At 43.4% G+C, this 27557-nt stretch overlaps 1 protein-coding gene across 21 annotated transcripts; it reads right to left on the bottom strand.

The window, feature by feature from the left end:
- On the bottom strand, window positions 1-27557 carry LOC18430875 (cyclin-like protein). Of its 21 annotated transcripts, none has more exons than XR_016045280.1 (5): window positions 27287-27547; window positions 3532-3787; window positions 1297-1433; window positions 533-1148; window positions 1-315 (listed from the first exon to the last, which is right to left on the bottom strand). XR_016045280.1 is itself a non-coding variant. In XM_020665256.2 (5 exons), exons 1-5 carry the CDS (start codon window positions 27352-27354, stop codon window positions 301-303), a joined length of 1008 nt encoding a protein of 335 aa, XP_020520915.1. In that variant the 5' UTR covers window positions 27355-27553; the 3' UTR covers window positions 1-300. The 21 variants fall into 21 exon arrangements, 17 of the variants coding, with proteins under 17 accessions (XP_020520915.1, XP_088708954.1, XP_088708944.1 ...); XR_016045277.1 differs by having other exon boundaries at window positions 1297-1354; XM_020665256.2 differs by having other exon boundaries at window positions 533-1143; window positions 1297-1354; window positions 27287-27553.

Raw genomic sequence — 27557 nt, 5'->3', positions numbered from 1 at the left:
TTTCTCTCTCAAAAAAAATTTTGCATATGTTTTTTTTTGGCTTACCACCAAGAAAAGTTTGCAGAGTGAAATACAGAAAAAGAAAAGAAAATGGGGGCTTCTGAATACAGTCCAGCCCAATGATCTCAACAGGCCGGGCCAGCCCAGTCTTTACTGTTACATTTCCATGCCAAGTCGGGCTTTTCATGGACACTTTCTGGGCCGGCCTTATCTGGGCCTCGGGTCAGTCTTGGTCGGCCCGTTAGCAGCCCTAGTTATATACACTCTTTACCAAATATTCTCCCAAAAGTAGGCACCTCTCTATGGAATGGCAACCTAAAGAAAGAGAAGAAGATAAGCTGTTTTGAAACTCCAGTTTAACCAATGTTCCAAAATGAAAGAAATACAAGGAAAAATTCAACCTGTGTCCATCTTGCAAAACAATCAAGAACAATCAGCATTTATCCATCCAAACAAGGTACAATAAGACCTTCAACTAGAACAAGGAAACTGGGAAGGAAAGATACTACTACGAAGTAAGAAGGGCCTCAACCTTAGCAATGTGATCCTCTTCATTCTTTGGTGTTGGGCTCCTGTTAGCTTCATAGAAGAGATCATGCTTCCACTTCTCTCCTCGTGAAGCACTTGCCCTATAACGGTTTCTGTCTCCTGCGTTGTATCTTCCGTTGAATCTCTCTCTTCCCCTGCTGCTACCCCCAGACGCATACCTTTCCCTGTGCTGAAACCCCTCTCTCTGTCCATCATCTTTCACATAAGGCCGGTCGCCCACCCGTGCAAACCTTTCTCTCACAAAATCAGTGGTGGGTCTCCCATGTAGGTATTGGTCTCCTTCTCTCTCCTCCCGCTTGGAACTGTTCAAAGCAGACCTATTAGAGCGATTGAGATTATCAGATGCAGGGACTTCAGGAACAGAAGCAGGGACTTCAGGAACAGGGTTCTCTGTTTCAGGTAGTGGCTTTCTCTCTCTAAATGCTGGCCTTTTTTTCACAGGGGGTGCCTCGGATTCAAGTTCAAAAAATCCATCATGCCGCCAGGCCCCCATGTCATTTCGCTTGGGTTGAATCCTCTCATCACTTTGCCCATGAGCGACCACCTTGACTCCTGAACGCTCTCTAAACCGATCCCTCGAATCACCCCCCTTACCTGCTCTACGCCCAGAAGAGATGAGAGAGAAACCAATCAAAATATGTCATAGAAAATAAAGCAGGAAAACCGAATGTGATAGTAAAGGGCAATAGTAATTGAAAATAAATAAAGAAGTCGCAAAAATATGGCATATGAACTTCAGCTAGTCACCTTGATTTCTATGACCAAGGGATCGGCCACCTTGACCCGGGGTGCCACGCTCATCATGCTGTACAAGACATGCATAGGTAGCCCTAGATTGTTATATGCTGAGGCATTCAAAGGCACACATTGCAACAAGAGTCTCACTACATGAAATAAAACAGTTCGGATGTAGTGAAAAATGCAAAAGCACACCCTCTTAAATGTATTATATTCTCTACCCCATTAATTGTAGATAACATGATGTGCTCCCCACAAAAAGAGAAAATTAGCTAAGCCAGGAATGATGCATACTTAATTGTCATTAAACATAATCTTACCAAAAACAAATACTATAGAATGCAACTTCACAGTAAAATGTGAAGCGAAGGATTATCTATCAAGAGGAGGAACATAAGAAGCACAGGATTCACAGTAGACAAACAGGAATTTCAGATGCCCGACTACTAACTGAGCATGAAGCTAAGCTAAGGGAGTTGTGAGTTAATGATGAGGCCAGAAATTGTATTAAACCTCATAAGAAATTCAAAATTATATACTTGAAATCTCTGCCTTCTAAATTCAAAAAAGAGAAAAAAAAAACCACAATGATCCAAAATACAAACTACAGGGCTTCAACCTCAAAGGCAAGACAACCAACTTATCCAACAAGAGAAAACATCACAGCCTATGTTCAAAATAAAACCTAGCAAACAAGTCGTAGAAATCATTTCTTCAAATTGTTGCGAATTACTAAAAACCTGAGGCTCGGAAGAATTGCACCAAACTACCACTACCTCAAGGGCATGGGCACTTCAAAACACATCCAAACCCATAGAGAAATGGCACTAGAATAAATAAAAAGATATGTATCCATGATCAATTATATGAACATTTCAAGAAATGGAAAAAAGTACCAAGGGGCCCCCGGAATTTGTCTTTGGGAACTATGGGCAAGATAACAACAGTACAAGGAAAATTATAATATGATTCATATGACAACATCAAATAGACGGTCATAAGGTTCAGTGGGAGGTGACCTAGAAAGCATGGCACATGCTAAACGTATCATGACTGCAAATGTAGTCTCTCACTCACTGCCAAACCCATCAAATTGGACATTGACGACCCTTGCAATTATATTTTTGATGTGGTCTTACTGAGGATATGGCCTTTCATAAAGAAGAGCGGAAGAATAGGATTTATGTAGCTGACCCCAAATAATTAGGATAAGGCTCGGATGATGATGATGATGATGATGATGGTGACCATGATATAGAGCTTAGTATAATTTCACATAGCATACATGAGTACCGCAACAAAATATTTCTCCAAAAATAAAAAGTATTATAATTGTTCAAAAAAAGAAATAACAAATAATGCCCTCACAACAAAGTTGGCATTTTCAGAAAGTCATGACATCACAACATAGTTGAAATATTGTAAAAGCATAAAAAATCGATAACTTAAACTTTGCTTAACTACTTATGAAAAAGAAATGACTTATATAAGAAAAATGACGAAGTTGAATCTAAAGATCAAACCACATCAGGGAACAGATAACTAATTTGACAGGTGCACCAGATCCCATCCATCTCTGAAGTCCAAACAAGCCTTGTTTGTCTCTTTTTATTCTGGATAGGCCCTTTGTATGTTTACCATGCTCATCAAGTAAACAAATCGGGTACAGGAATACCAGGACTCACTGAGAGAAATCCTGCATAGATCATAATACAAGGACACTTGAGATTTCATGCAGCTAGTCAGACCCATCCCTTCTTTAATGACTATTTTACCCCCAGTTCAGCAACCTTCTACCCTTGCTTGTTCCACATTTTAGTCGTTGGGTTTGTGGTAAATAGTCATTTCAAAAAACATGACAGTTCCAGCCAGTACCATCTTGATATTGTCTAGTTTCCCAACCAGCTGTAAGATCTAGGAAGGTGTTCCAGGTTGGGTCCTGATATTTTCCCCCAATATGAAAGAAATGAGAAGAAAAGAGACGAAAAAAAAAAACCAATTAAGTCAACAGCTTAGAAGAGAATAAGCAACAAAGGGATGCACAAACCCCATGAATGAAGGAACAGATTTCATTTTGAAAATATGCAGTTTCGAATGGAAGGAACAGAGAATTACTGACAAGTCATAGAAAACCTTAAATTTTGATTGAAACCAGAAAAAGGCCATGTACTCACAAATTCATATATTTATTCTCCCATATTTAAATGATGGTAGATTTTTCAACAAAATACGGTGAAATGGAACCTGAAAATAAGACAGTGACCGAGGTACTTCAGTTAAGTTGGATCCTGGTTTCAAAGTATCAGGTTTCTCAAAGACCTCATTTGATACTTCATTTGCAGCGGCTGAAGATGATGATATCTTGGACTCAGGTGCCTCTAATGGAGCCTCAAGTGGTAATGCATCTTGCAATCGCCTCCTGTACCTATGATCGTGATCGGTGAGACCAAAGTGCTCCCTCTCTGTTGCTGGCTTCCTATCTCGTTTCAATCTGTTTGGGCTGTAAAATATGAAATTGTAGAGTGAGGCAAATTTTAAACCAGTTGGTGTGACATGCATAGCATGAAAAACTTGGACAATAAGAGAGGAAAGAAAATTCTCCAATAAAAGACTAGTGAGGAGGCCTAAGACATTACTTGGCAGTACAGATTGATAACATGCAAAGGAAGTGCATTTAAAGAGTGAGATGCTATGAAAATCTTGCATAGGTAGAGAGAATTTATCAAAGGTTCCATTATTTTTTAATTTGAGCATGGTTTGTTTTGTTTGATAAAGTCAACTTGTATTGAGTTTAAGAGAGTACAAATGAAACACCACACAAGGGGTGGACTTTATAGCATATCAGTGATGCCCAGAAAGCAAAAAAGATGGGCTTTAGACAATGAGCCTGTATGTATGCACAAAATTACAAGTTTGGGGGCCTGCTCCAGAGGGTAGGAGCAGAGGAGAGAAAACCTAAAAGGTTCCTTCAAGGATTGAGAGCTGCTCCTCCTTTCGCTAAGGCGTCGGCTTCGGCGTTTGCTTCCCTCCATGTATGTCTCCAAGACACATATAGATTTCTGCATAAATGATAAATTTGATAAAAAATGTGAAGCAGCCTCCACAGGCAGGGAGCAGAATTTGCTGCCCAAGATAAAATATTCCTCGAATCCCCTTCAATGACGAGGTCAGGTCCCCAATCGTGATTAAAGATTTCAAAAGGGCTTGGGATTCAGCCGAGGTAGAATCAGTGTGGCCAATTGGGAGAGAGTAGGAGAGAAGAATGTCACCTGAGGAATTCCTGAAAAGTCCTCCTATGCCTGCCGGGTCGGGGTTGCCGAGAGAACTGCCATCGAAGTTCAACTTGGATTGCCCCGTCTCTGGGGGTCTCTACAGTGATGCCCTTGTAATTCTTGACAGCCTAAGGTAGAGCAAGTGATACCAATTCTGAAGAAAGCAGCCAAAGAAAAGTGCTTGAAAAGGTCATGGTTGGAAGCCCAAAAAAGGACAAGGGCGAGAATATGATTAAACATATCAGGAGGGCTGGATCTCGCACCATGGAAAATTCTGTGGCTTCTTTCCAACCAAATTACCCACAGGGTGGCAGCAATAGAGGCTTGCCAAAGGAGAATTCCTGAATTTGACCAAGGCCAAGGGTGGAGAGAGGTGAAGATATGGGTAATCGAGGGGGGGTTACCCACTTCCAATGGAAGAGCCTGAGGATGTATCCCCATAGTTCCTGTGCTAAGGCACAACAAGGATGAAAAGATGATCATTTGATTCCTCATCTTCCTGGCACACAATGCATCTATTGGGGAGTGAAATGCCTCTCCTCTGGAGATGATCAACTGTTAAGGCTCTGTGGGCAATGGCAATCTAAGAGAAGGCTTAAACTTTGGGGGGAAAAAAAGACAGCCACGCTTTGGAGCAGGCAGGAAGGGCACCGCTCGGAAGGGGCTTGGCTGCCAGAAGAACACTGTCAAAAGATGCCACTGAGAGAGGCCACTTGGGTTGGGGGACCACAGAATACGATCACTGCCCGAAGAAGGTAGGGGTGAGGAGTGGATTAGGGAACAAAGGCATAGGAAGTCTGCAAATTCTTCTTCCGATAAAGCCCTTCTGAACTGAAAACCCTTAAAGAAGCTGAGCTCTCAAAGTAGTCGGCTACGGACACCCTGGGGTTCCTGGCAAAGAGGTAAACTCTAGGGAAGAGGTTTCATAGGGGAGTGTGGCCCAACCAGCAATCAGACCAGAAGAGAATCCTATTCCCATGTCTTGGGTGAAAACGGATATTGGCACAGATAACAGAAAGGCATCGGGTGATAGATCTCCAGAAGCCTGAAGGTTTACTGGTGGAGGGGAAAGGAGGAGTCCAGCTCAGGGTGTGGCAGCGATACTTGAAGCGAAGGATGGTCTACCAAAGTTGGTTATCAAGGATGGACAATCTCCACCACCATTTGCCGAGAAGGGTGAGGTCATTAAGCCTGAGAATGTGAATGCCAAGTCCTCCTTCGCTCTTGGGGCGGCAGATTCTCTACCAAGAAACCAAATGGATCTTCTTTGTTCCTCCCTCACCAGACCAAAGAAAATTTTGGCTACGGAGGAGGGCATATGAAACATAGACATTTGGAATATCGGAACATTCAATATCGTGGCTTTGATCGAGGTGACTTGACCACCAGCGGAAAGGAATCTACCTTTCCAACCTGCCAGCCTCCTATCGACTTTATCAATAACATGGCTCCAACGGCGTTTACTGGGTTTTCCCAGGCAAAGAGGTAAGCCTAGGTAGGTGGAGGGAAGGTTATCGGCTTTGTATCCCCACCTCTTGGCAAGGACTTGCACTGTATGGACTTCGGTACAGACCCCCATCATCTTGGTCTTAGACATGTTGATACAAAAACCTGTAGCTAGTTCAAAGAGTTTGAGAAAAAGGAGGAAGGTATCCGCATCACATAAAAGGAGTGCATTGTTGGCATATCTAAGGTGTGACACCAGAGGTCCGCAGGTACTAGACTTAAAACCTGTAATCCAACCCCTCTTATACAGTCTAGCAACCGAATTACTAAAACTTCGGCGACAATAGCAAAGAGGAAAGGAGAGAGGGGGTCGCCTTGCCTCAGACCCCTAGAGGATTTGAAATAGCCTACCGGAGATCCATTGATCAAAATAGAGAACATGGGGCTAGAGATGCAACCACGGACCCAAACCCTCCATCAGCTTCCAAACCCCATACGAAGGAGGGTCTTGTCGAGAATGGACTCGACCAATCCACATGGTCGTAGGCTTTCTCCCAGCCGAGCTTTACAATGAGGCTCAGCATTTTAGATAGGTGTCTAGAATGAATGGATTCATGAGCAATGAGGGCACCATCTTAAACTTCCTGATCTTTCACGAAGGCCCCTTGGTTTTGGGAGATGACCCATTCTAAAACTTCACGGAGGCGGGGAGAGAGGCCCTGGAAAGAATTTTATAAGACTGTTGATGAGGCTAATAGGTCGGAAATCTTTTGTGTTCTTCAGCCCCAATCTTGGGGATCAAGGCAATGAAAATAGCGTTTGTGAATGATGCCCATCTCATGGAATTCTGTAGAAAAGGCTAAGATATCTGGTTTGAGGGTCCCCTAGGAAGTATTAAAGAATGCCATAAGAAAGTCATCAGGGCCCGAGGCCCTATCCTGGGCAAGCGCTTTGATGGCCGAAAGGGTCGTTCTAGATGGACTGCTGCCTCCGGAGGGATAGAGTTGAAGGATAGATCGTCCATGATGGGTTTCTGGCCTAAGGGGGCCATGAAGAGGGTGCTGAAAAATTCAGTAGTTGTGGCCCGAATGAGCGGGAGGGGGAGGGGGAGGGGGACGGGGTGGGTGGGGGCTATCAAAAATCTGGTCTCCAATTTTGACTAGGGAAATGGAGTTGTCTCGCCTGTGGCAGAGGGCCATTTTATGGAAAAGGCGGTGTTATTGTCTCCAAATTCGAGCCAACAGATTCTAGATCGTTGGAACCAAAAGATCCCTTCTTTTTGGAGGATGGAGTGGAACTCAATCCTCGATTGGGCTCTAAGCTGAACTTCTCCTTGCATTAAAGGTCTAGACTCCTCGGTGAGATCAAGTAGGCGAATGGACTCCAACAGTTCGGTTTTCTGGGAGAGGAAATTTCCTGGGAGTTGGCAACTGCAAATCTTAAGCTTAAATTTGAGCAGCCGCAACTTGTGTTGGAGGCAAAAGCCAGCCCAACTGTGGCTATAGGCGGAAAAAGAATTCCACCAAGTAGAAATGAGAGGAGAGAAATTGGGCTCTTGCAGCCAGGATAATTCAAATCTGAAATGAGAGGGGCCTCTAGATACACTGAGTATCTAGTAGAATAGGCTTGTGGTCTGAGGTTGTCTTGGGCAGGGCCAAGGAAAGGGTACCAAGGAAGGCTGGAAGGCTTCGTCCCAAGGGATGTTGGTGCGGAATCTATCCAACTTGGACAAAGAAGCATCGGAATGATGATTTGACCCAGTGAAGTTAGCCCCTTGCGGAATATCGAGCTATTCAGTTTTAGGAATAATGTCTGAGAATTCCAGCATGCCACGCGAGATTGAAGAACTCGAATTTCTTTCATGAGACCACCGAGTAATATTGAAGTCTCCCCCGAGGCACCAAGGGAATTGGGGGGGGAGAGAGGAGACGATCTCGTCCATTTAGTCCACAAAAAGTTCTTGAGATTTGCACGATTGGGCCCGTAGATGACCGAGAAGTTCCAGAGGAAGCCATCCGAGATTCTGGTGAGAGGGCAACCGACTAAAGCTTCACCATGGACTGGAGTAAGGAGTGAACTATAGGGTCCCAAATGCCCCAGATTCCCCCGGAAGCCCCTTGGGCCTCAAGAACTTCCCATTGACAAGGTCTGTGTCTCCACACCTGGCGAATCTGGTCTGGGAGAGGTTGGGATAGGGAAACTTGGTTACAATAAGAGCTAAGATTAAAGGTGAAAATTGCGAGCAAAAGTCTTTGACGCATTTGCGTGTTTGGCGTTGACCAAGACCCCTCACGTTTGAAGCAAGGATCTTCATAAGGTTGAAGAAGATTGAGAAATCCTGGGGGACCTTCTAACTGACGCCAAGGTGTTCTTTCTTGCTGCAGGGTGGGTAGGGGAAGGAGTAACGCCAATGGCAAGAGGGGTGGAGTACAGGGGGTATGCAAGCTCCCTACAGTTCTCAGGCTTGAGGTTGAGCCTGCTTTCGACGTCAGCCTCAAGAAAATCCTGAATTTCTTTGACATGGGCATTCTTTTTTAAAGCCATGACCTTGATTACATCCTTGATATTGCCTTGGGCTTTGTCCATTCCATCCACCTACTCGAAATCCACGGATTGGGTAAGAGAGTAATCAGAGTAAGCCATATACCCCGCAAAGGATCCAGACAGTGAGAGGCTAGGCGGGGATTTGAAGAAAGGGGAGAAGGGGAGCAAGGGAGTCAGAAGGGGGGGAGAGGTCGTAACCGTAGACGAGGAAGCAAGGCCAAAAACACAAGGCCTGCAAGAATTGACGAGAGGGGTGTCGGGATGGATGCCAAGGGTGGGGGATTGGAGAAATCAGGGCGGGGGGTTGTGAAGGGATGAGAGGGAAGAGCTGGAGGGTGAATGCAATGGAAAGGGTAATAGGGAGGGTGGTATTGGGGCTGCCAGTATAGGAGGTTAGGAGGGGAGTACAAGGGCCCAACCTAAAATGGGTAGGAGCCGAGGGGAAACTTGGAGAAGCAAAGAGAGGGGGAAGGGGGAAGAGGGAGGGGGAAGGTGGAACGAAGCAGAAGCAGGGGGGACGACGAGGAGAGGGGAGCAGAGTGATAAGAAGAAAGCGTAGGATATCACCGAAGTGGCGGAACCGCTAGGTAATGGGTAAGCCAAGGCGAGTGACAAGAACGAAGGCAGGGATAGGCAGGGATATGCAAGGATTGGGAATCAAGCGGGGGGGCGGACGAAGAGGGATGCATGGACGGATTTAAGGGCAGCGATATAGTCGAGCACAGGGTAAGAGGGCGAGGGGTGGTTGGGACCAGGTTTGAATGGAGGATTATGGGCTGTGCAGTGAGTTGCAAAGTGTGTAGGACGTTGGGGCAAGGGGCCCAAAGAGGGTTTGGGTGGGTGGAGGAGATGAACGTAATTCTACTAGAGAGCTGGTAGGCCATCAAACTTTCCTGTATTTGGTTTACTAATGCTTGTTCTGTTCAAAATTGTGTGGTTTGTTTATTTGGCGCTTATGAGTAGACAAAATTGTGTGAGGCACAGACCTCTATACCAATTAGAAAGAATATGAAAATGTTAGGTAAAAAAGGTATTTAATCCAAATATAACTGCTGGAGTATCATACAATAAATCTAAGAATATCAACAAAAATTGGTCTCATTTAAACTTGCTGCCATTTAATACAGCATACAATCAACAAATATCACTGGCAAGATATTTAGTAAAATAGTGTATTTGGGAGTGTGTGTGCATCATAGTTCAAAAAGTGGTCTGCCTAGCGCTTATGCGCATCACCTAGGCCTAGGCAGCTCGTCTGGAAGCACGATCCTTGGGCGAAAATACACGAGTCCTTTTGCCCCCCTAAATATGGGGGAAAAATAAGGAGAGGGGGGTGAGGGGGCGGTAGTTAGGGGTTTGGGTTTTATTCTGACCTAAACCCCTTATTTACCATTTAGAGTGAAAAAGAAAAGAGAAAAAACCGCATATTTGCATTTTTGTAAGATCGATCGGGTAATTCAAAGTGTCGCGGTAATTCAAGGATCTTTGAGTCCATGTTCAAAAAATAAGGATCTTTGAGTCCATGTTCAAAAAATAAAAATAAAAAACATGTTCAAAAAAGAGATCTTTGAGCCTTCAAGTCCATATTTCTTTCTTTTTTTTGCCTCCTCTTATGTGTAAGGACTATGGTCTGGAGTGTATGGACAATGGACTACGTGTTATGTCTAGTATTGAATTTGAATGTTCGATTATGTTTTCCTATTTTTCTTAATGTGTTATTAACTAATTGTCCAATCTCAAATACTTTGAACCTCAATATGCACTTTTTTACTGTGTATGGAGTTATGGACTAATGGTATGGAGTGTATGGACTATGGATTAATGTTTTATACCTCAATATGCATTTTTTACACAGAACTTGGACCTTAAACAGTTGGATCAGACACCTCCTACCCCTGTTCTTCCACCTGGTCCACCTAGGCACTAGGTGGCCATAGGGCATCCCCCCCCCCCCCCCCAGGTGGGGCACCTAAGCATTGTCCAGACATTTTTTGGAACGTTGGTGTTTATAGACACACTCCTTTGTAACTCACACAATTCACAGGCAAACACTTGGTGGAGAGAGAGATAGAGAGAGAGAGAGAGAGAGGGAGAGATTTATTAATAGGATGCATAATGCATGTTAGAACTGACATGTGAAAAATTTGGTTCGCACCAAAACTTTGTTCTCGCGCCACTCCACGTTATAAAAATAGTTAAACAATAATAAGAAGGAAAAAGTTTATATAGAGCCGAGGCTCTAAACAATCAAATTAGAGCCCACCTCAAAAACTTCACTAGAAGAGGTTGTTTTGATGCCCAAATATCCTCAAATTGATCATCACGATGCATGGACATAAGAAAAAATGGATTTTAATTTTTGGAAATGGTGCATTTTGTAACGCATTTTTGGACCGTCAATTTTCACTATTTTTGAAGCTTTAAATTTTATAATGAAAGATGAAAATATATTTTAAGGCTATCACAAAGATTTCCAGTGTTGAAACCACATTTCTTGACACTATTTGAGGGTGGGCTTTACGATGATTGTTTAGAGCCTCGGCTCTATACAAACCGCACCTTTATAAGAATATTTACTTGATTTCCACTGAACTTTACCCCTAATGAAGATAAGGTTTCTCATTCTCTCTAGCTATGGGCCTACTTATAAAGTTGTTTCTTGCTTACATATGTGCAACACCTCCCCATGGTCCCAACAATCCAAAAAAATGTACAATCTATGTTGCATGATCACGGGTAAGTGTGTGGGTGTTTGACACGAGTCCTAGGTGTCAGATTCCTTATGCCATGAAGGGGAGAATTTGGCGATATCGCTATATTATGAAGGAACAACCAAATACAACAATGTTTTAGCAGTATTTCATTTCATTGATAAAGAACAAGAGATAATCATTCATACCTTAATTGGATGAATTCATAGATATGCTGTAAGTTTCATTGACATTTTCAAAATTCACATGTCTACTCAAAAGAAAAAGAAGATCAAGTCTCTAATGTAACCAATGGTTACTAAATGAGAAAAAGAACTAAAAAGAATCCATACCACTAAGTGTGTTGATTAACATGGGTACAGCACCCAAGTAAAATAATCCATGTAACATACAGCACAATTAAAAGAAAACAAATCCAAAAATTAGATTGGTTTCCCTTTCATGACTAAGTGGTCTTCTTCTTTTCTATTACTTCAAGTCACAACTTCATCAACTCTTATTGGTTGACAATTTACAGCTTCATCTACATCAACTCTTTTTGGTTGACAATTTACAGCTTCATCTACAAGGCTGTGTTTAGAAAGAGCATGAAAATGGATTAATTTTACTATTTGGTTATCATTGTGTTGGTGGTCCATGCAGCAATTTTGCAGGTGTCTTTTGAATTGGAGCAACTAAAATGCATCTCTCAAGGCAACTTTTACAACAGGAAAGAAAAGAGCTAGTGAGGTTCTTTCCATATCTTTTGGGATCAGGAGCGGGGGATCATGAAAGGCTAGAAGATCCCTATGGTTGGGAGCACCATCCATATGATGCATATGTTAGGGATCCAAATCACCAAATGTTAGGGATCTCAATCCTAACATTTTGGGGATCTCAATCCCAAATGGGATGCCACGCGAATAGCGTAAAAGGCGGGCACTGAAACCAATGGCAAATAAAGCAAATCTTTCCAATTCTAGGAACCTTGCATAATTGAATTTGAATCTATTGATGTTCCTATTTCAGCAATCCTGTTCTTGATTTGATAGTGATCACACTACTGGTATAAATCTATTCCATGGGGTGCCATTTTGGACCATGAGATGTGGCTAAAACCAGACAGGGAACTGGATTGGGAGCAAGAACAGAATCGCAAAAGGCTAGATGATCTTGTGCTTGGAACCGCCATTCGTACCATGTATATGTTCGGGATCGAGATCCCAAATGTTAGGGATCTTAATCCCAATCTCTTGGGGATCTCAACCCCGACCTTTTGGGATCTTGATTTCAGCCTTTTCAGGATCTTGCTCCAACCTTAATATATATAGTCTATTACCATCTAGACATTTTAAAATGAACATTTCTCAATTTATAGTCAACAAGCAATGTAACTATACTTTATAAATAAGGAAACTTATTAGTTGGTCATTTCTTACTCTCTAAAGTGGGGGATTGAGATCCCAAAATTTAAAAATTGAGCTCCCATGAAGATAGCTTTCCCAGGGCGAATATGATTCCAGAGTAGGATCTCCACCTAGGTTTGGATATCTGGGCAACAATGGCTAAATCAGACCAGTATTTCTTTTTCTTTTTGTCATTTGTTTTTTGGCTAGCTTAAAGAGTTTTTCAAATAATCTGTCTAGTGACCTGTTATTGGTGTAGGTCTGAGAAACGGGTACAAAGATGAATATGAGACAACTCTAACAGGCATGAAAAACCCTCCCATCAAAATCAAGTCCAGAGCATCACTAGATGTTTGAATAACAAAGCAAAGACACTGCTCTACAGTCAGCAAATATTTCAACAATTGTTAGAACATCACTAACCTATAAACGAGAGGTAAAAAGAAGAAGAAAAAACACCATTGCAGAATTGTTAATTAGCTGTGATTCAGTGCCCCATCCTCAATGACAACAGGGTTTTCTTCATCTCTCTGGCCTTAGACAGTTAGAGCGTGGATTAAGTTTCATTACCGCAAATGCTAAAGGAATGACTTCAGAACCAAAGCAGAAAAATTCTAAGTGACTTCAGAAATCAGTTGTACAGTTAAACTGGATTACTGTTTTTGAAAAGCTCTTCTACAATTGTGGATCTAGGAGAACCCCAATAGTGGCCATTGTTATAGAGGATGTCGGGTTCCTGATGATGCACACCTGAGTCCTGATCCTCCGACTATACTCAACAAATCCTTGGTGCTAATACCAGGCATCCTTCTGCCATGATAGGTGATATTCTTGCCACAAGCCTAATCATTCTCCTCTTGAATGCAAATCCAGCAAATGAATCCAAAAATGGGCCTGGAAGACCTCAAGCATTTTTTTTTTTTTTTTGAAACTGTTTAGTTACATTGCCACTGAAGTGGTAAAAATTGGCAGCCCAAAAAATGGGTGCTGAGACTCAGATTACAAGAGAGAGGGTAGAGAAGAAGAAACACATCCACGAACAACTCATAACCTAAAATTGCCATCAAAAAAATTGGAAAGCACCGATTTTGAAAGTCCGCAAAGGGTGTCCACCTAGTTGAATTGTATACAGTAGCCAAAAAATAAGTGCAGGCTGCTCCTTGGACCCATGTTGCCCGAGACCAGTAGGAGATACCTGCTACCGAGACAGGACATGACCAAGATGGATTGTATTCTGTCACCAAAAAATGGGCGCGAGCTGTCCTCATGCCCCTTCAAACCAATCTGCCAGGGGCCACAAGGAAATCCATGCTACCGTGAGCACGAGCTGCCCCTTCACCCCATCTGCCAGGGGCCACTAGGAAAGTCCCTGCTACCGAAACGTGATAGGGACTGTCCCTATGACCTCTGCTGCACAAGCATGCGAAGGGCTAGAAAGAAGCCCATGGTGTCAAGACACTTGGTGGAAGATGGAAGGGAGAACAGTAATGAAGCGATAGTTAAAGCAAGAAGAGAAGAGTAGAAGGTTTTCTGGAAGAGTGAGATGGGCTTCAAGAATATAGAGTAGAGGGTGGTGGCAGGAGAGAGAAACTTAAGATGAAAGATGAAAGAAGATAAAGAAGAGAGGTGGAAAGAAGTTCAAGAATAGAGGTTCAGGAGAGAAAAGAGCAGGTATAGCAAGTGCGAGAAAAGAAGATTGGATAAAGAGAGAGGGAGGTTAAAGAGCAAGGAGAGTAGAGAGAGAGAGAGAGATAGAGAGAGGTTAAAGAGCGGAGGGATTGATGAAAAAGTAGAAAGAGTGGGGGAAAGATGAGAAGTCAAAGGAGGGAGAAAGGTGGAGGTAGAGAGAAAACCTGTTAACATCAAGAATAAAGCATATGAAAACTTCATATAAGCATTATAAATCCTTAAGATTTTCATGGTTATCAAACGCTCGCTACTAATCAATTTTTTTTTTGATAATGGCACAACCAACGCTGGCTACTAATCAATTGACTAATTCCTTGAAGTATGTTCTCTTTTTTTCTCCCAACTTCAAGCACAAAATGTATTATATCACTATGAATGCATTAGGGATGGCTCACAACCGCATAATTATCACTTCCGCACTGAAGCCACATCCTCTACCTGTGAGCCGACTCTTATGCCTAATGTTGGGTTTTGTTTCCCTAGCGGCAAGAAAGCGACTATCTGTTGGTCTAATTTTTGGATATTTATGTAAAATTGAATCGAACCTCGGGAAAATTGTGGTGTAGGATATGAGAAAATGGGTGGAGCCACCAAAAGGAAACATAAAATGGGACCTCTACATGATTCACAATAATCAGCATTATCAATTTTCAGCTTAAATACAAAAGTTGCCTCCAAGATGAAAGATCATGGGCTTTCTGTACTATAGTTTTTCCTCCAAAGAAGCATGCAAACGAAAACAGTCAAAGATGAACAAACACTTCTGCTTTGCAAAGCCATGGCCCTGCAAAGTACTTTCCAATAAATAAATACATACATGCATGCATGTATATACACACACACACACACAACACATAGACATGCACATAGAGGAGGTGAACCACTCACCAAGACCCAAGATCAAATCTTCCAAGGACGCATGTCTCACAAAATACTGAAAATTTCGGCAAAATATAGGAAAAAATTTGATCTATTGTCCTCATAAGAGTCCAATTCTTGATAGCTACAAGCATCATATCCTGTTATTCAAGTACTAGGTGACCAGCTGATAATGATGTCTCTGGTGGGTTGCAAAACAAATGACATGACTGATACAAGGAAAGATGAAGATGAACCAAATTATGTTGCCTCACTCTTGACATCAATGATACAAGGAAAAATGAAGATGAACCAAATTATGTTGCCTCACACTAGGATATCTCTCTTTACTGGACCCTCGAGACCAAAGAAGAATAGACATGGTACAGCAACAACATAGTATATCCATCAATTAAAGATCCAACTCCCTAAAGCTGAGCCATGAAAACCTAGACATCAAGAAACAGAAGGCTACTTTCCACTTGGAAAGATGAATAGTTAAACAGAACACAATACAGCAACAATGGTAAAAGCTGTCCAATCCATTCAAAAGAAGAGACAAAAACTCTTTTGTTTTTTTGAAGTTAACATTGTATTAAAAGTAATGGAGTACACATAGTGATAATAGTGAACACACGGATAAATCCTTTCAGGGGATAAAGTCGACCTCTGTGGGTAGTTGTAATATAAAGGGTACTCCTGAAAAACACTAACCACAGGCTTAACATGGACGAATTGATTTTACAAGGGTTTTGGCCTCAAGGTGGCATGCTAAGTTTTACATTAAAAGGATAGACCAAAGAGATATGAGGTAAAAACGAGCCAATTGGGAAGGTCTTCTAGGATTATGTAGTAGCTGTGGGTTGCATGTTGGCTCACTCCTTAGCTAGGCTGTTCGCTAGTGCATTTGATTCCCGCCAAATATGCGTCCATGAGACGGGAATATCCCTGCAGAGGTGAGAACTCTCATAAAAAATCGTAGAGCGGTACCATGGGGGGGAGACAAGCCCTGCAGCCCAAGAGACTATATTGCGTGCATCCCCTTCCACCAGGAGTGGTTGACCCCATGCCAGATCAAAGAGTTTGATACCATTGTGCAAGGCGAGAGATTGGTGTGACCTATGTGACCTGAGAATTGTCCCAAGATGTTTCCTAGGTAGTCTCTGAACAGCCCCCCTACCCCGGAGGGGCCGAGATTTCCAAGCGAGCAGCCGTCAAAATTGAACTTAATTGCACCCAACGGAGGGGGGGACCAGTCCCTAAGGCGTGGGGGTCGAGAGTAGTGAAGCATAAGTAATTGTTGCCAGTTGACAAGGAAGATAGAAGAAGGAAGGAGCTTGAACGCTTTATGATTGATGGCCCAGAAAATCACGTGTATGGATTTAATGGAACAGGGCACGATTACACAATGGACCCCTCTGAAGATTCTAGAATTCCTTTCTTTCCATAAAGTCCAAATTGTGGCCTCTGTCGCTGCCTTCCATAAAAGCCTCCCAGGTTTGGCCCACGAGAGGCTGTCTGCTAAGTTAAAAAGCACAAGGATGGAAGCCAGTATGACCTAGGTTAGGCCAAAAAGATTGAGGAGTTTGGTCCACTGGTAGTGAGCAACATCGCAATGGATAAACAGGTGGGAGTGGGATTCTTCTTTCTTTATAGCAGAGAACGCAACGATTTGGTCCTCGCTTGAGTTGGTCAACCGTTAGCGTTTTTCGTCCACAAGCGATCCAGTTAAATGCTTGCACTTTTGGTGACGCTATTGATGACCATACCTTGAACATTACCTGGGGGGGGGAGCAGTGACATGGTAGCAAACTCCTGTGGAAAGAGGCCACTGAGAAAGAGCCGGATGGCTCTGCCGTCCATATGATCCTATCCGGCCCTGAGAGTGGGAAGAAGTAGTCATTGAGCAAGGCCGAGAGGGAAATGAAATCCAATGTTTCGGCATCAGAAAGAGACCTTATGAAAGAAGGGTTCCAAACTCTTCTGACACCTGTTAGTTGTAGCTCTTCCGAGACCCAGGCTAGCGGGTTAGCAGTGAGCGAATCCTGCTATCAGACCTCGGAAGGAATCTGATGTATAGTTTAAAGGTGGGCAAAACCGACAGAAACGATTTCAGGCTCCCGAGGGTCTACTGTGGGGTCTCTCGTCTGGCAGCCAAATTTCAGGGGGAATTCTATATTTATGTCGGAGCACTTGTGACCAAAGCTGATTAGGGGAGTTCGCCAAGCACCACCACCATTTACCCAGGAGAGCCATATTCTGCTTTCACAAGGAGCGAATCCCTAGTCCGCCCTGAGTCTTCAATCGGTAGAGTGTTTCCTAGGCGACGAGGTGGAATTTATTTTGTTCAAACTCTCCTGACCATAGAAAGTTCCTCATGAGTTGTCCCAATCTGTTGGCTACCGCTATCGGCATTTGGAAGAGGGACATGAGATAAATGGGGGTGTTGGAGAGGGTGGCTTTGATTAGAGTAGCGAGACCTGCGAAGGAAAGGAACCTTCCTTTCCAACCACCAAGTATGCGGTCCACTCTATCAATAACAGTTGACCATTGTGTCTTTTTAGGTTTCCCAAGCCCCAGGGGAATGCCCAAGTAGTTGGTTGGGAGGTCTTCCACTTTGCAAGTCCAACCTGAGAGTAGGGCACTAGTCTCCTCAAGGGTGAGGGCAACCCAATCATTGTTGACTTTGACATATTGGCCTTAAAGCCTGCAGCAAACTCAAAACACCTGAGGAACATACGGAGGCATTCGATTTCCTGGGGGTTGGCGTCGATGAACACTAGAGTGTCATCGGTGTATTGCACATGGGAAACCGATGGGCCCCTAGCACTGCTTTAAAGCAGTTCAAGAGGCCCACCTGGTACACCCTAGATAGTGATTGGCTAAAACCTTCAGCTGCTATAGTGAAGAGAAAAGGAGAACTCCGAGAGGAGGGGAAGAAACCCTTAGGGGTCCCATTGATGAGAATGGAGAAGTGGGGATTTGAGTAGCAACCCCTCATCCATCTCCGCCACCTATTCCCGAAGCCCATTCTACCCATAGTCTCGTCTAAAAGTGACCAGTCTACGTGGTCATAAGCCTTCTCCCAGCCGATTTTGAATATAAGACCTAGTTTTTTCCGTAAGTGTCTGGAATGGAGGCCTTCGTGAGCGACCAGGACCGCATCTAAGATTTGTCTGTCCTTTATGAAGGCACTTTGTGAGAGAAATTACAAAGGGTAGCACTTCGTTTAGCCGAGTCGCCAGCACTTTTGACAGTAGCGTGTAAGAGGAGTTTACCAAACTGATCAGTCTAAAGTCCTTTAATTCGTCTGCTCCTTCTATCTTTGGGACTAAGGCGATGAAAGGGGCATTCATTGCTTTGTGAATGATGCCCCTATGGTAGAACTCTTCAAAGAATTTGAGGAAATCAGGCCTAAAAGTCTCCCAGAACGTCTTGAAGGGAGCCACTGGAAAGCCATCCGAGCCTGGCGCCTTGTCTTTGCCGAGATCCGTCATAGCTTTCAGTATTTCCTCTTCTGAGAATGGGTGTTCCAACCAATATGACCAATCCTGGGGAAGCGAGTGGAAATGTAGATTACCCATTCTCGGTTTTGGATCGCTAGGAGCCGAGTAGAGATTTTTGTAGAAAGACAGAATGGCTGCTTCCACCTGGGAAGGTTGGTCCAGAATGGAATTACCAACTTTAAGGAGTGGGATACAGTTGGTTCGGCATTGACAGTTGGCTATCCGGTGGAAGAAGCATGTGTTATGGTCTCCCAGGTTGAGCCATTTCACTCTAGAGCTCCGATACCAGAAGATTTCTTCTTTCTTGAGAGTGGAGAGGTAGTCCCAACTTCAGTTGGGATCTGAGGTTACTTTCAGAGGAGGAGAGTGGCTTGGATTCCTCCAGGTTGTCCAGCTCTTGGATGGAATTGAGAAGGGAAGTTTTTGCCAGGGAGAAGTTCCCAAGGATGTTCTTACTCCACTCTTTTAGAGATTTTTTAAGGAGTTGGATCTTGGTTTGCAGGATGACGCCTGCCCTACCCAAGACTTCGGAAGAAAAAGAGTTCCACCAGCTCGGGATGAGGGAGGAGAGGGAAGGATTTTCCAACCAAGACAGTTCAAACCTAAAGGGTTTGGGCCCTCTCAAGATTGGTTGAGTGTGCAAAAGAATGGGACAGTGGTCTGATGTAGGTTTGGGAAGAGCTGACAATTGGGATCTTGGGAAGGCATCATCCCATGGAAGGGAGAGTCGAAATTAGACAGGGCAGGCTGAGAAGAGTGGTCGGACCAGGTGAAGAGATTCCCCTTAAGGGGGATATCAAGTAGTCATTTCTAAAGATAAAATCCGAAAATTCAGCCATGCCAAGGGTAAAGTTTGAGATGGTGTTTCTCTCAAAAGACCATCTGGTGACGTTGAAGTCCCCTTCCAAGCACCATACAGGGTGTGGGAGCGAAGCCACACAGTCAAGTTCTGCCCAGAGAGCGGGTCTTAAGGCAGGTGAGTTCGAGCCATGTACCGCTGTAAACTTCCAGGGCAGGCTGTCAGAGGACCTCAAAAGGATGGTCATGACAGAGAAATCTCCAATCAGGGAAGACTGGATAGAATATTCCGCCAGGTTCCAAATCAGCCAGCTGCCCCCTGAAGCGCTTATCGATGGCCAAGCCAACCACTGGCAGGGTCTGCGACCCCATACCTATCGTACCAGTTGTATCTTTGGCGCACAGGTCTCTAACTGCGGATCGTTTGGGTTCTAGACCCAAACCCCTGACATTCCATGACATAAGTTTCATTAGGATGTGGGGGTGAGGAGCTGAGTCGCCAGTCTGGGGAATCTCCTGCATAGGAGTCCAGGGAAAGAGGCTGACGTGGTCTCTTGGGTTGGAATACCAGAGGAGGTCTTGAGATCATTATCGATGCTAAAGGAGAGGTTGTGAAGTTCCCTTCATCCCTTGATTCTTACCTTAAGTCTTACCTTAAACCGACTTTGAGCATCAGCTTTGAAAAATTGTTGGAAGGGGCCTTCCAAGTCTTCCGGTGGAAAACCCATTACCCAAAGCAGCTCCATTACATCCCCCAGCCAATGGTCAACTCCTTCAACGAAATCGGAGTCTACCGAAGCCGTGGGGGATTGGGAGAGGGATCCACCAAAATTGGAGCTCGGGCGAGGTCCGTGGGGAGCTCGGGGTAGGGGGTCAAGGGAGTAAGAGGGAAGGACGTCCAAGGGGAGCTCAAGGTAAGGTTCAGGGGAAAGAGAGGGCCTTGGCGGAGAGGAAAGGGAGGAGTTAAAGAGGAAAGGGTCAAGTGGGAGAGGGGTGGGATGGGAGGGGGGTGAGGGAAAGATTGAGGGGAGAGGGGCAGGGAGAAGGTCAAGAGCGGACGAAGACGGGAAAGGGTGGCGAGAGTGGTAAATGAGCGGGGCGATTGGATAGAAGGCCACAGGGAAGGGGCAGGAGTAGTATCGAGAGAGCAAAAGGGTCGTGGTGTTGGTAGAAGTGGTACAGAGGGGCTACCTAGGCGCAGTAGGTCAGGGAGCCAAGGGGAGAGTTTATCTGGCAAATGGGAACCAAGGTTGGGGTATAATCCAGAAGGGGGGCCAAAAAGGTGGCAAGTAGGGTGGGGTCCGACGTAGAAAAGTCAGAGTACCGAACCATCAGGATCCTGACGGTGGCATCAAGAGGGTCCGACAATGGGGAGGGGTGGACGGCTGAGAAGAGACAACAGAGAGTAGGGGGGAAGGAGGAACCCCGAAAGAGAACATGATGCAATGGGGAGCAAAGGCGGGGGTGGGTTTCTCGAGAAGAGACGAGGGAACAAGGGAGAGGCCGGCCGAAGAGACAAAAACTCTATTATTTTTTTATTGTTTTACTTTTTCATCAGGTTGGTTAGTGAATTTTTTCTAAATGCTGAGAGAGTAGACAAAGAAGAGAAGATCTAAACAATATCCAGAACCAGCAATAAAGCTTGTTTAATAAAAATGGCAGGGTTTTCATAAGGCCTCCGAGAGTGCTCCAGCCACAATTGACAATCTGTCTGACCACGAACTTTCGCACAAACAAGGGGATGAGTGCAAAACTACGGGACTACATTGTCTATGCAGTCGGAGAAGAAAGTAAGCAATGGACATGTCGATGTTCGAAACCACACTATAAGAATCTCAAACAGGATGTTGTAGGATAAATGCAAGAAGAATCGTCATCTACTAAGTTCACAGTACAGACGCCAATCTCAACAGACCCAGTGGAAGTATCCATAGGCAATAGGAGATATTGTCTGAGCTCTGGTATGCTCAGGCCCAAATTACAAAGAAGTCAAAATCGGATGCAATTTTTTTGTTTTGATAATGTTAACCTAAATCGGAAGCAGTTCATACTTTCAATAAATAAAATCGGAGGAAGTAGAGGCCAAAGAAGAAAAACAATTTCTTGTGCTTCTGCGAAGTTAGGCACCAGGAAGTTAGACCAATCATGTCCATTGCATTGGTAGTAGATTATAGATAGATGTTTCAACCCAAATCATTAAGGATGGGGAGTTTAACTTCTATGAAGAAGCACAAGAGCATAAACCCTACAAATTCAGAAGATGGAGTCGAGATCATACAGGTGTTGGGCAACAAGAATAAAATGACACATGCGATACATTTTCCATATGATGGAAGAATGGAGAATATCTAAGATGCTCTTTAAGTTAACGAAGGGCCAGAAAAGATAGATTAGAATAACAAAGATAGCAAAGGGTAGGGTAGGGGGAAAGTGAAGAATTTGGCATATGATATCAATTAGGTAGAAGTGGGGCTGGCGTCCACTTATAAGATACAACCATCCATCATGTCCTGCTCCATGAAGAAATTTTCATGGAACATCATGAGGCTTGGTGGAACCAAGAAGAAAAGAACATCAAAGCACTTAATAAGGAAATTAAAACCTGATTTATTGATTCTAAGTGAAATTAAGTTGCTAGAACAAACTCAGTGGAAGTAATGTCAATATGGGGCAGAAGGCCAGTACAATGGTGCCTAAGACAGCACAAGGAGCATTAGGGGGGTTGTGAGTGTGCAGGGATCCTTTAACATTCCAAGGTAGGCATGTATCCATTGCTAATTGGTTGATGTTGGTAAAATAAAGGCCCTATGTCTGGTTTCCCTTGGATTCTATGTGCCATCTAAAGCCCAAAGAGGAGCATTGGAAAAGCTTAATAGGGTAGCTGAAGAGTATAGGATGCCTTGGTGTACAGAAGGAGATTTCAATGTCTCCAAATGGACTCATCAAAAGAGCAGGCATAGTAACTTGGTGTATAGAAGGAGATTTCAATGTCTCCAAATGGACTCATCAAAAGCGCAGGCATAGTAGAAAATCTGCTAGCATGGAAGGTTTCGAAAATTCCATCAGTGGCCCTGAGTTGCTTGAAACAACATTGCACAGGGCTAATACACATGTTTAACCACAGCGAAACAAACTACGTCCAAACAAACTTGTACGATTTCATAGTCTCAGAGGACTGCAAAGCAAAATTTCCAGAAGTCATGTCCAGCAACTTGCCAATCATACTCGACATAAATATGGTGATAGGGGGACTGCGGCAATGTGGTTAGACAACAATAGCCTGCCTTATATGGTCGAGCAATGATGGATGGCCATGAAAGTAGAGGGATGGGAAGGACAGAGCTCTGCAAAAAATTGCAACTGGTTGAAAAGCAGCTGAAGTAGTGGAATAGGAGCTGTTTTGATAACATCCTGATAAAGATCTCAGGCTTCTTTGAGAGTGTGGAGAGCTTGGACATGATAGAAGATCCAAGCGAATTGTCTCCCCAGGAGAAAAAGAGGCTAGAAGCCAAGTCCTCTCTAAGACGCGATTTGTGGCTGGGAGAGAGATATGGCATCAAAGGTCATGGATGAAGTGGTTACAGGAAAGAGACCATAACAGCAAGCTTTTACATGCCATAGAAAACAGCAGAAGCACAAATTCTCCTCAAGGAGTCACAATCTCATGAAAGGTCTGAAAGTATAAAGAAGAGGTCTAAAAGTATAAAGGAGACTGAAGAGGGTTAATGGTACAGTATTTTCAGAATTCTTTTACTATGCTGAATATAATCATGAATGAGTACCTCTCCTTAAGTTGAAGTTGAACGATGTAAGCTTGAAAGTGGTTGGAGAAAGCTTGATGAAGAAATAAGGATGCCATTCAGTTTAAGATAAAGATTCTCAACAGATTTCTCCCACCAGCTATAGAAATTGATGAAAGATGAATTCTCTGACATGTTCATAAAGTTTTACCAAAGAGGAGTGATCAAAGCAATGAGTGCTTCGTTTATAACAGTAATGCAAAAGAAGGAAGGAGTGGAGAATATGAGGGATCTATGATCAATCAGATTACTTGGAAGTCTTATTAACTAGACTAAGGGAGGTGCTCTCACAAGTGATATCCTTACCTCAACCAGCCCCTGTAAAGGAAGGAAAAATCATGCATGGTGTCATGGTGGCTCAAGAATATATCCATTATAGGCATGAGGATAAGCTCCCCAGGGTCATTTGCAAGTTAGACCTAGAGAAGGATTATGATACAATCGACCAGGAATTCTTTCATGTGGAAATGAGGTGGATGGGCATTGGAGATAAATGAAGGAGTTGGATCTACGGCTTTCTCTCGTCTATTCATTTTTCATTTCTCATCAACGGGCACCCGAAGGGTTCTTTCCATCTTCCAGAGGCTCAAGGAAAGGGAAGCCTTTACCCCTCATGACTTTGGAATGTTGACAAGGTTCAAGGTCACACCAAAAGTTCCAACCATCTCCCACCTACAATACACGGACGTTTTTTTTTTTATAAATGTTAACTTTTGTATTGCTATAAGAGATGGAGTACAAGTTTTGGTTAATCCGAGAGTACCCCCTAGATGGGACTCTTGGTAAAAAAGAATAGGTCAACAGACCCTGTACAAAAAATGGGGTTATAAGATAGTCCCCTTACAAAGTTTACAGTGAGTACACAAAAAGTGACCCCTTACAAAGTTTACAGAGAGTTTACAAAAATGGGCTAACAAAGTTGCCCGTACAGAATAAGTTGTTCTTGTAAGTTTATCCTCAACGGTCCAGAGCAGCAAGGGACCGGTTCTAGTCTTCGTCATGGGCCCTAGCCCCGTCCTTCGCCAAGAGGTCGGCGAACTCATTTGACATCCTCGAGGTATGCATCCAAGAGATGGCAATATCCCTGCAAGTGTGAACAATCTCATCTTAAATCGATGCCAGATGCCAAGGGGGTGTAGACCTCCCGATTGCCCAATTAATGATGTTTAAAGCATCCCCCTCCACTATTAGGTGTTGCCCCCAAGATCAAATAAAGCTTTGCAGGCCCTTGAGAAGGGCCATTGATTCGGCATACTGGGAATCTTGAAGGCCAAGATATTCGGAGTAGGTGAAGAGGATATTACGTTGGTGATCTCTAAAGACACCACCTGCTCCTGTGCGGCCGAGGTTCTCCAAGGAGCACCCATCGAAGTTCAGCATTATGGCTACAATACACGAACTTACCCACATATTTTGTGATACAACGATAGCAGAAATTGTTTCCAAGGTGATCTAAGATAGCATCAAGAATAAGGATGAACATGGGGGAGACCAAGCTATAGGGTGTCTCGATTTTTGAAGAAGACCTCATGCCACAAACAAAGAGGGTTGGGTATGGGATGGAAATCTTCGGTTGCCTTTTTATGTTGGTATATCGTTAAATAACATGTAAGAAGGGGTCATGGAGAGAATTCGCACCACACTGGCCTCTTGTAAGAGGAGATTCATATCCCTAGGGTGAAGGATAACTCTTAATCTACTATGTCTAATTGTCTGTTCATTATATGTCCTCATTTTCTGTCCCATTAGCAGCAACTGCTAAAAACAAATTAGAAAAGCTAATGCACGGATTCCTTTGGGAAGGAGTGACAAAGAAACAATGCTCTCACTCAGTCAAATGGAATAGAGCATGTAAATTGAAATGCATAATGGGCCTTGGCTTTAAGAAAATCATTGAGAAAACTAGAATTTGCTGAAAGAGATGTGGTGGAGGTTTGCAAGGCACAGGCCCCCTTTGTAGGAAGCAATAGCCAATAAATATGGGGAAGAATTATGACAGTCGCTGCTTAAGGCAAATCTACGTATAGGATGCTTATCAGGTATTTGGAACAAAATAAGCAATTGCCAATCTAATTCCATAAGCAACATAAGAATGCAGGTTAGATTCAAAAAAAACATAAGAATGCAGGTTGCCAAGTCAGAAATGGAACAACCACAAGATTCTGGAGGGACTTGTGGCTTGGGGAGCAGTCCCTTATGGAACAACCAGAGGTGTATGCTGTGGCAGAAAACCCAAAGTAACAGTGGCAGAAGTAGCGGAAAGCTCTGAGGCCAACACCACGTGTACTCCATGTTTGAGAAAGGATTTCAAGGATGAAGAGATCGGAGTATACAGGAACCTAATGGCAGAGCTATAGCAAGTAGTTATAAGACCAAGTAGGAAATATTGTCTAATATGGACCCTAGAGAGTCAAGGATATCAATGACTAAGTGAATGTGCAGCACCATAACATGGACAACTGATGCCGATTATGGTGTTAGGAAGGGCATGGACCATTCCAAACCCACAAAATGAGGAGGCTTTAGCATGGCTAAGTGTACTTGACAAAATCCAAAGTTTCGACCACGTAAAAAGTAGAGACATGTCCATCCCCAACATCTGCTTAGTGTAAAACAGGATGAAGAAACAGTGAAACCATTTGTTTTTACAGTGTCTCATGGCCCATGGCACAGAACATATGGGGCTTTATTTTAGATCTTTTAGGTTTTGTATGCATAGTGCCTCCTTCAATTGAAGTGTTCTTTGAACTATATTTCAATCCATCATTGCCAAAATTGGACATAATACCATGGAGAATATCCATAGTAGGAGTAATAAGGGGTATAAATGTGCTCTTGAGATTAAACCAAAGGAGTTAATGGATGAAGGACAATATCAGGCCAACCTAACTCATGGTCTCCAGCTAGGAAAGAAATTTTTTAATTTTTTGATTGCAGACTGGAAACCTCTAGAAGAACATTGTCAATACAAAGTACAAACAGCAAAATGCAGAAGAAGAAAGGTGCACAATGCAACTCAAAGGGATAGTGAAGTTAATTTTGACAATAGTTCTATGGGTAGGGGAATATGGGCAAGCAGGTGAAAGAGTTATTGTGAGGGGTTACTGCAGAAGAACCCTCTTGACATATTCTGCCCCATTACATATATGCGACTGTAATGAAGCAGAGGCCTTGGGCCCAGCTCTTTGGTCTAAGGAATTTCAACCTAAACTGCACCCCCATAGCTGTAGAAGATGACCCGAGCACTGTGATAACCTCGGCTGAAAAAGAGAATTCCTGCCCTTGGAGAGTAAACAACATCACAAACGTGATTTGCAATAGGCAGACTCACCAAACAATTTTCATAAAGTGTTCTCCAAGAGAAGCAAAAAATGAGAATGAGCTGGCAAGGGAAAGGTTCTGAAAGCCTTTATTGACAATATCATTAGTCGGTGAGAAATGGGTACATTTATCAAGCTGCGTGTTTGATAGCGGCGGTACAGCTATATAGTCTCGTGTAAATATACTCATTTCAGTAGATGGGAATATATTTAAACCTCATGGACTTGAAATTAATGAAAATCAGTTGACATTAAAAATAAAATATTAAGCATAATCTTGTCAAGTATTCTCCTCAAACTAAATTAAAATATGATTACCAGGAGATCGCGGACGAATTTCATAAAGAGACAAGAAATACATGCAGATATCCAGTAGCAAACTAACGTGAGAGAGAGAAATTACAGTTAATAGAACTTCAGATTAGAGAGACAGAGAGAAATTACAGTTAATGGAACTTCAAATTAGTCTACAAAACATGGCCAGAGAGAGAGACATTTTCAAATATCAAAGACCAACATGGTTTTCATGATAAAGAGAGATAGAGAGAGAGCACCCTTGGAATTCAAAGACCAAAGTGGTTTTCACAACGAGAGAGAGATAGAGAGAGAGAGAGAGAGACAGAGAGAGTTTGAATACGATTAGTAACAAAATTAGGGTGGGATGAAATACCTGGAGTGCCTCTCTACCCTGGAATGCAGGCGCTTGGACTGTGAATCGCGACTCTCCCATCTAGACATTGCCCCCAAATCCTAGAGACAGACCGCTAAGGAGCTTCAGAGAAAGAGACACTTATGAGAGTTTTGAGAGAAATAAGAAAGAGTGAGAGAGGCCTGGTCTCCGGTTTGGTGCACAAAACTCAAACCTCGATTTTAGGGTTCCAATCTTCAAACCGTATGAATGAGGGAATGGCTTTCGTTCTGGGAACGTACCGAAAACGCAC

The sequence above is a fragment of the Amborella trichopoda genome, chromosome 12 (genome assembly GCF_054954075.1).
Source record: "Amborella trichopoda isolate Santa Cruz 75 chromosome 12, AtrichopodaSantaCruz75HAP2 v2.0, whole genome shotgun sequence".
Taxonomy (NCBI): domain Eukaryota; kingdom Viridiplantae; phylum Streptophyta; class Magnoliopsida; order Amborellales; family Amborellaceae; genus Amborella; species Amborella trichopoda.
The sequence above is the reverse complement of the archived record's forward strand: the minus strand, read 5'-3'. Positions and strand labels throughout refer to the sequence as shown.

Coding starts and splice junctions, on each gene's coding strand:
- LOC18430875 (XM_011623821.3), bottom strand. CDS start 27,354: ATGTCTAGATGGGAGAGTCGCGATTCACAGTCCAAGCGCCTGCATTCC. Junction 3,788..27,286: donor AGGGTAGAGAGGCACTCCAG/GTATTTCATCCC, acceptor CATATTTTACAG/CCCAAACAGATTGAAACGAG. Junction 1,144..1,296: donor CCTTGGTCATAGAAATCAAG/GTGACTAGCTGA, acceptor GGCGTAGAGCAG/GTAAGGGGGGTGATTCGAGG.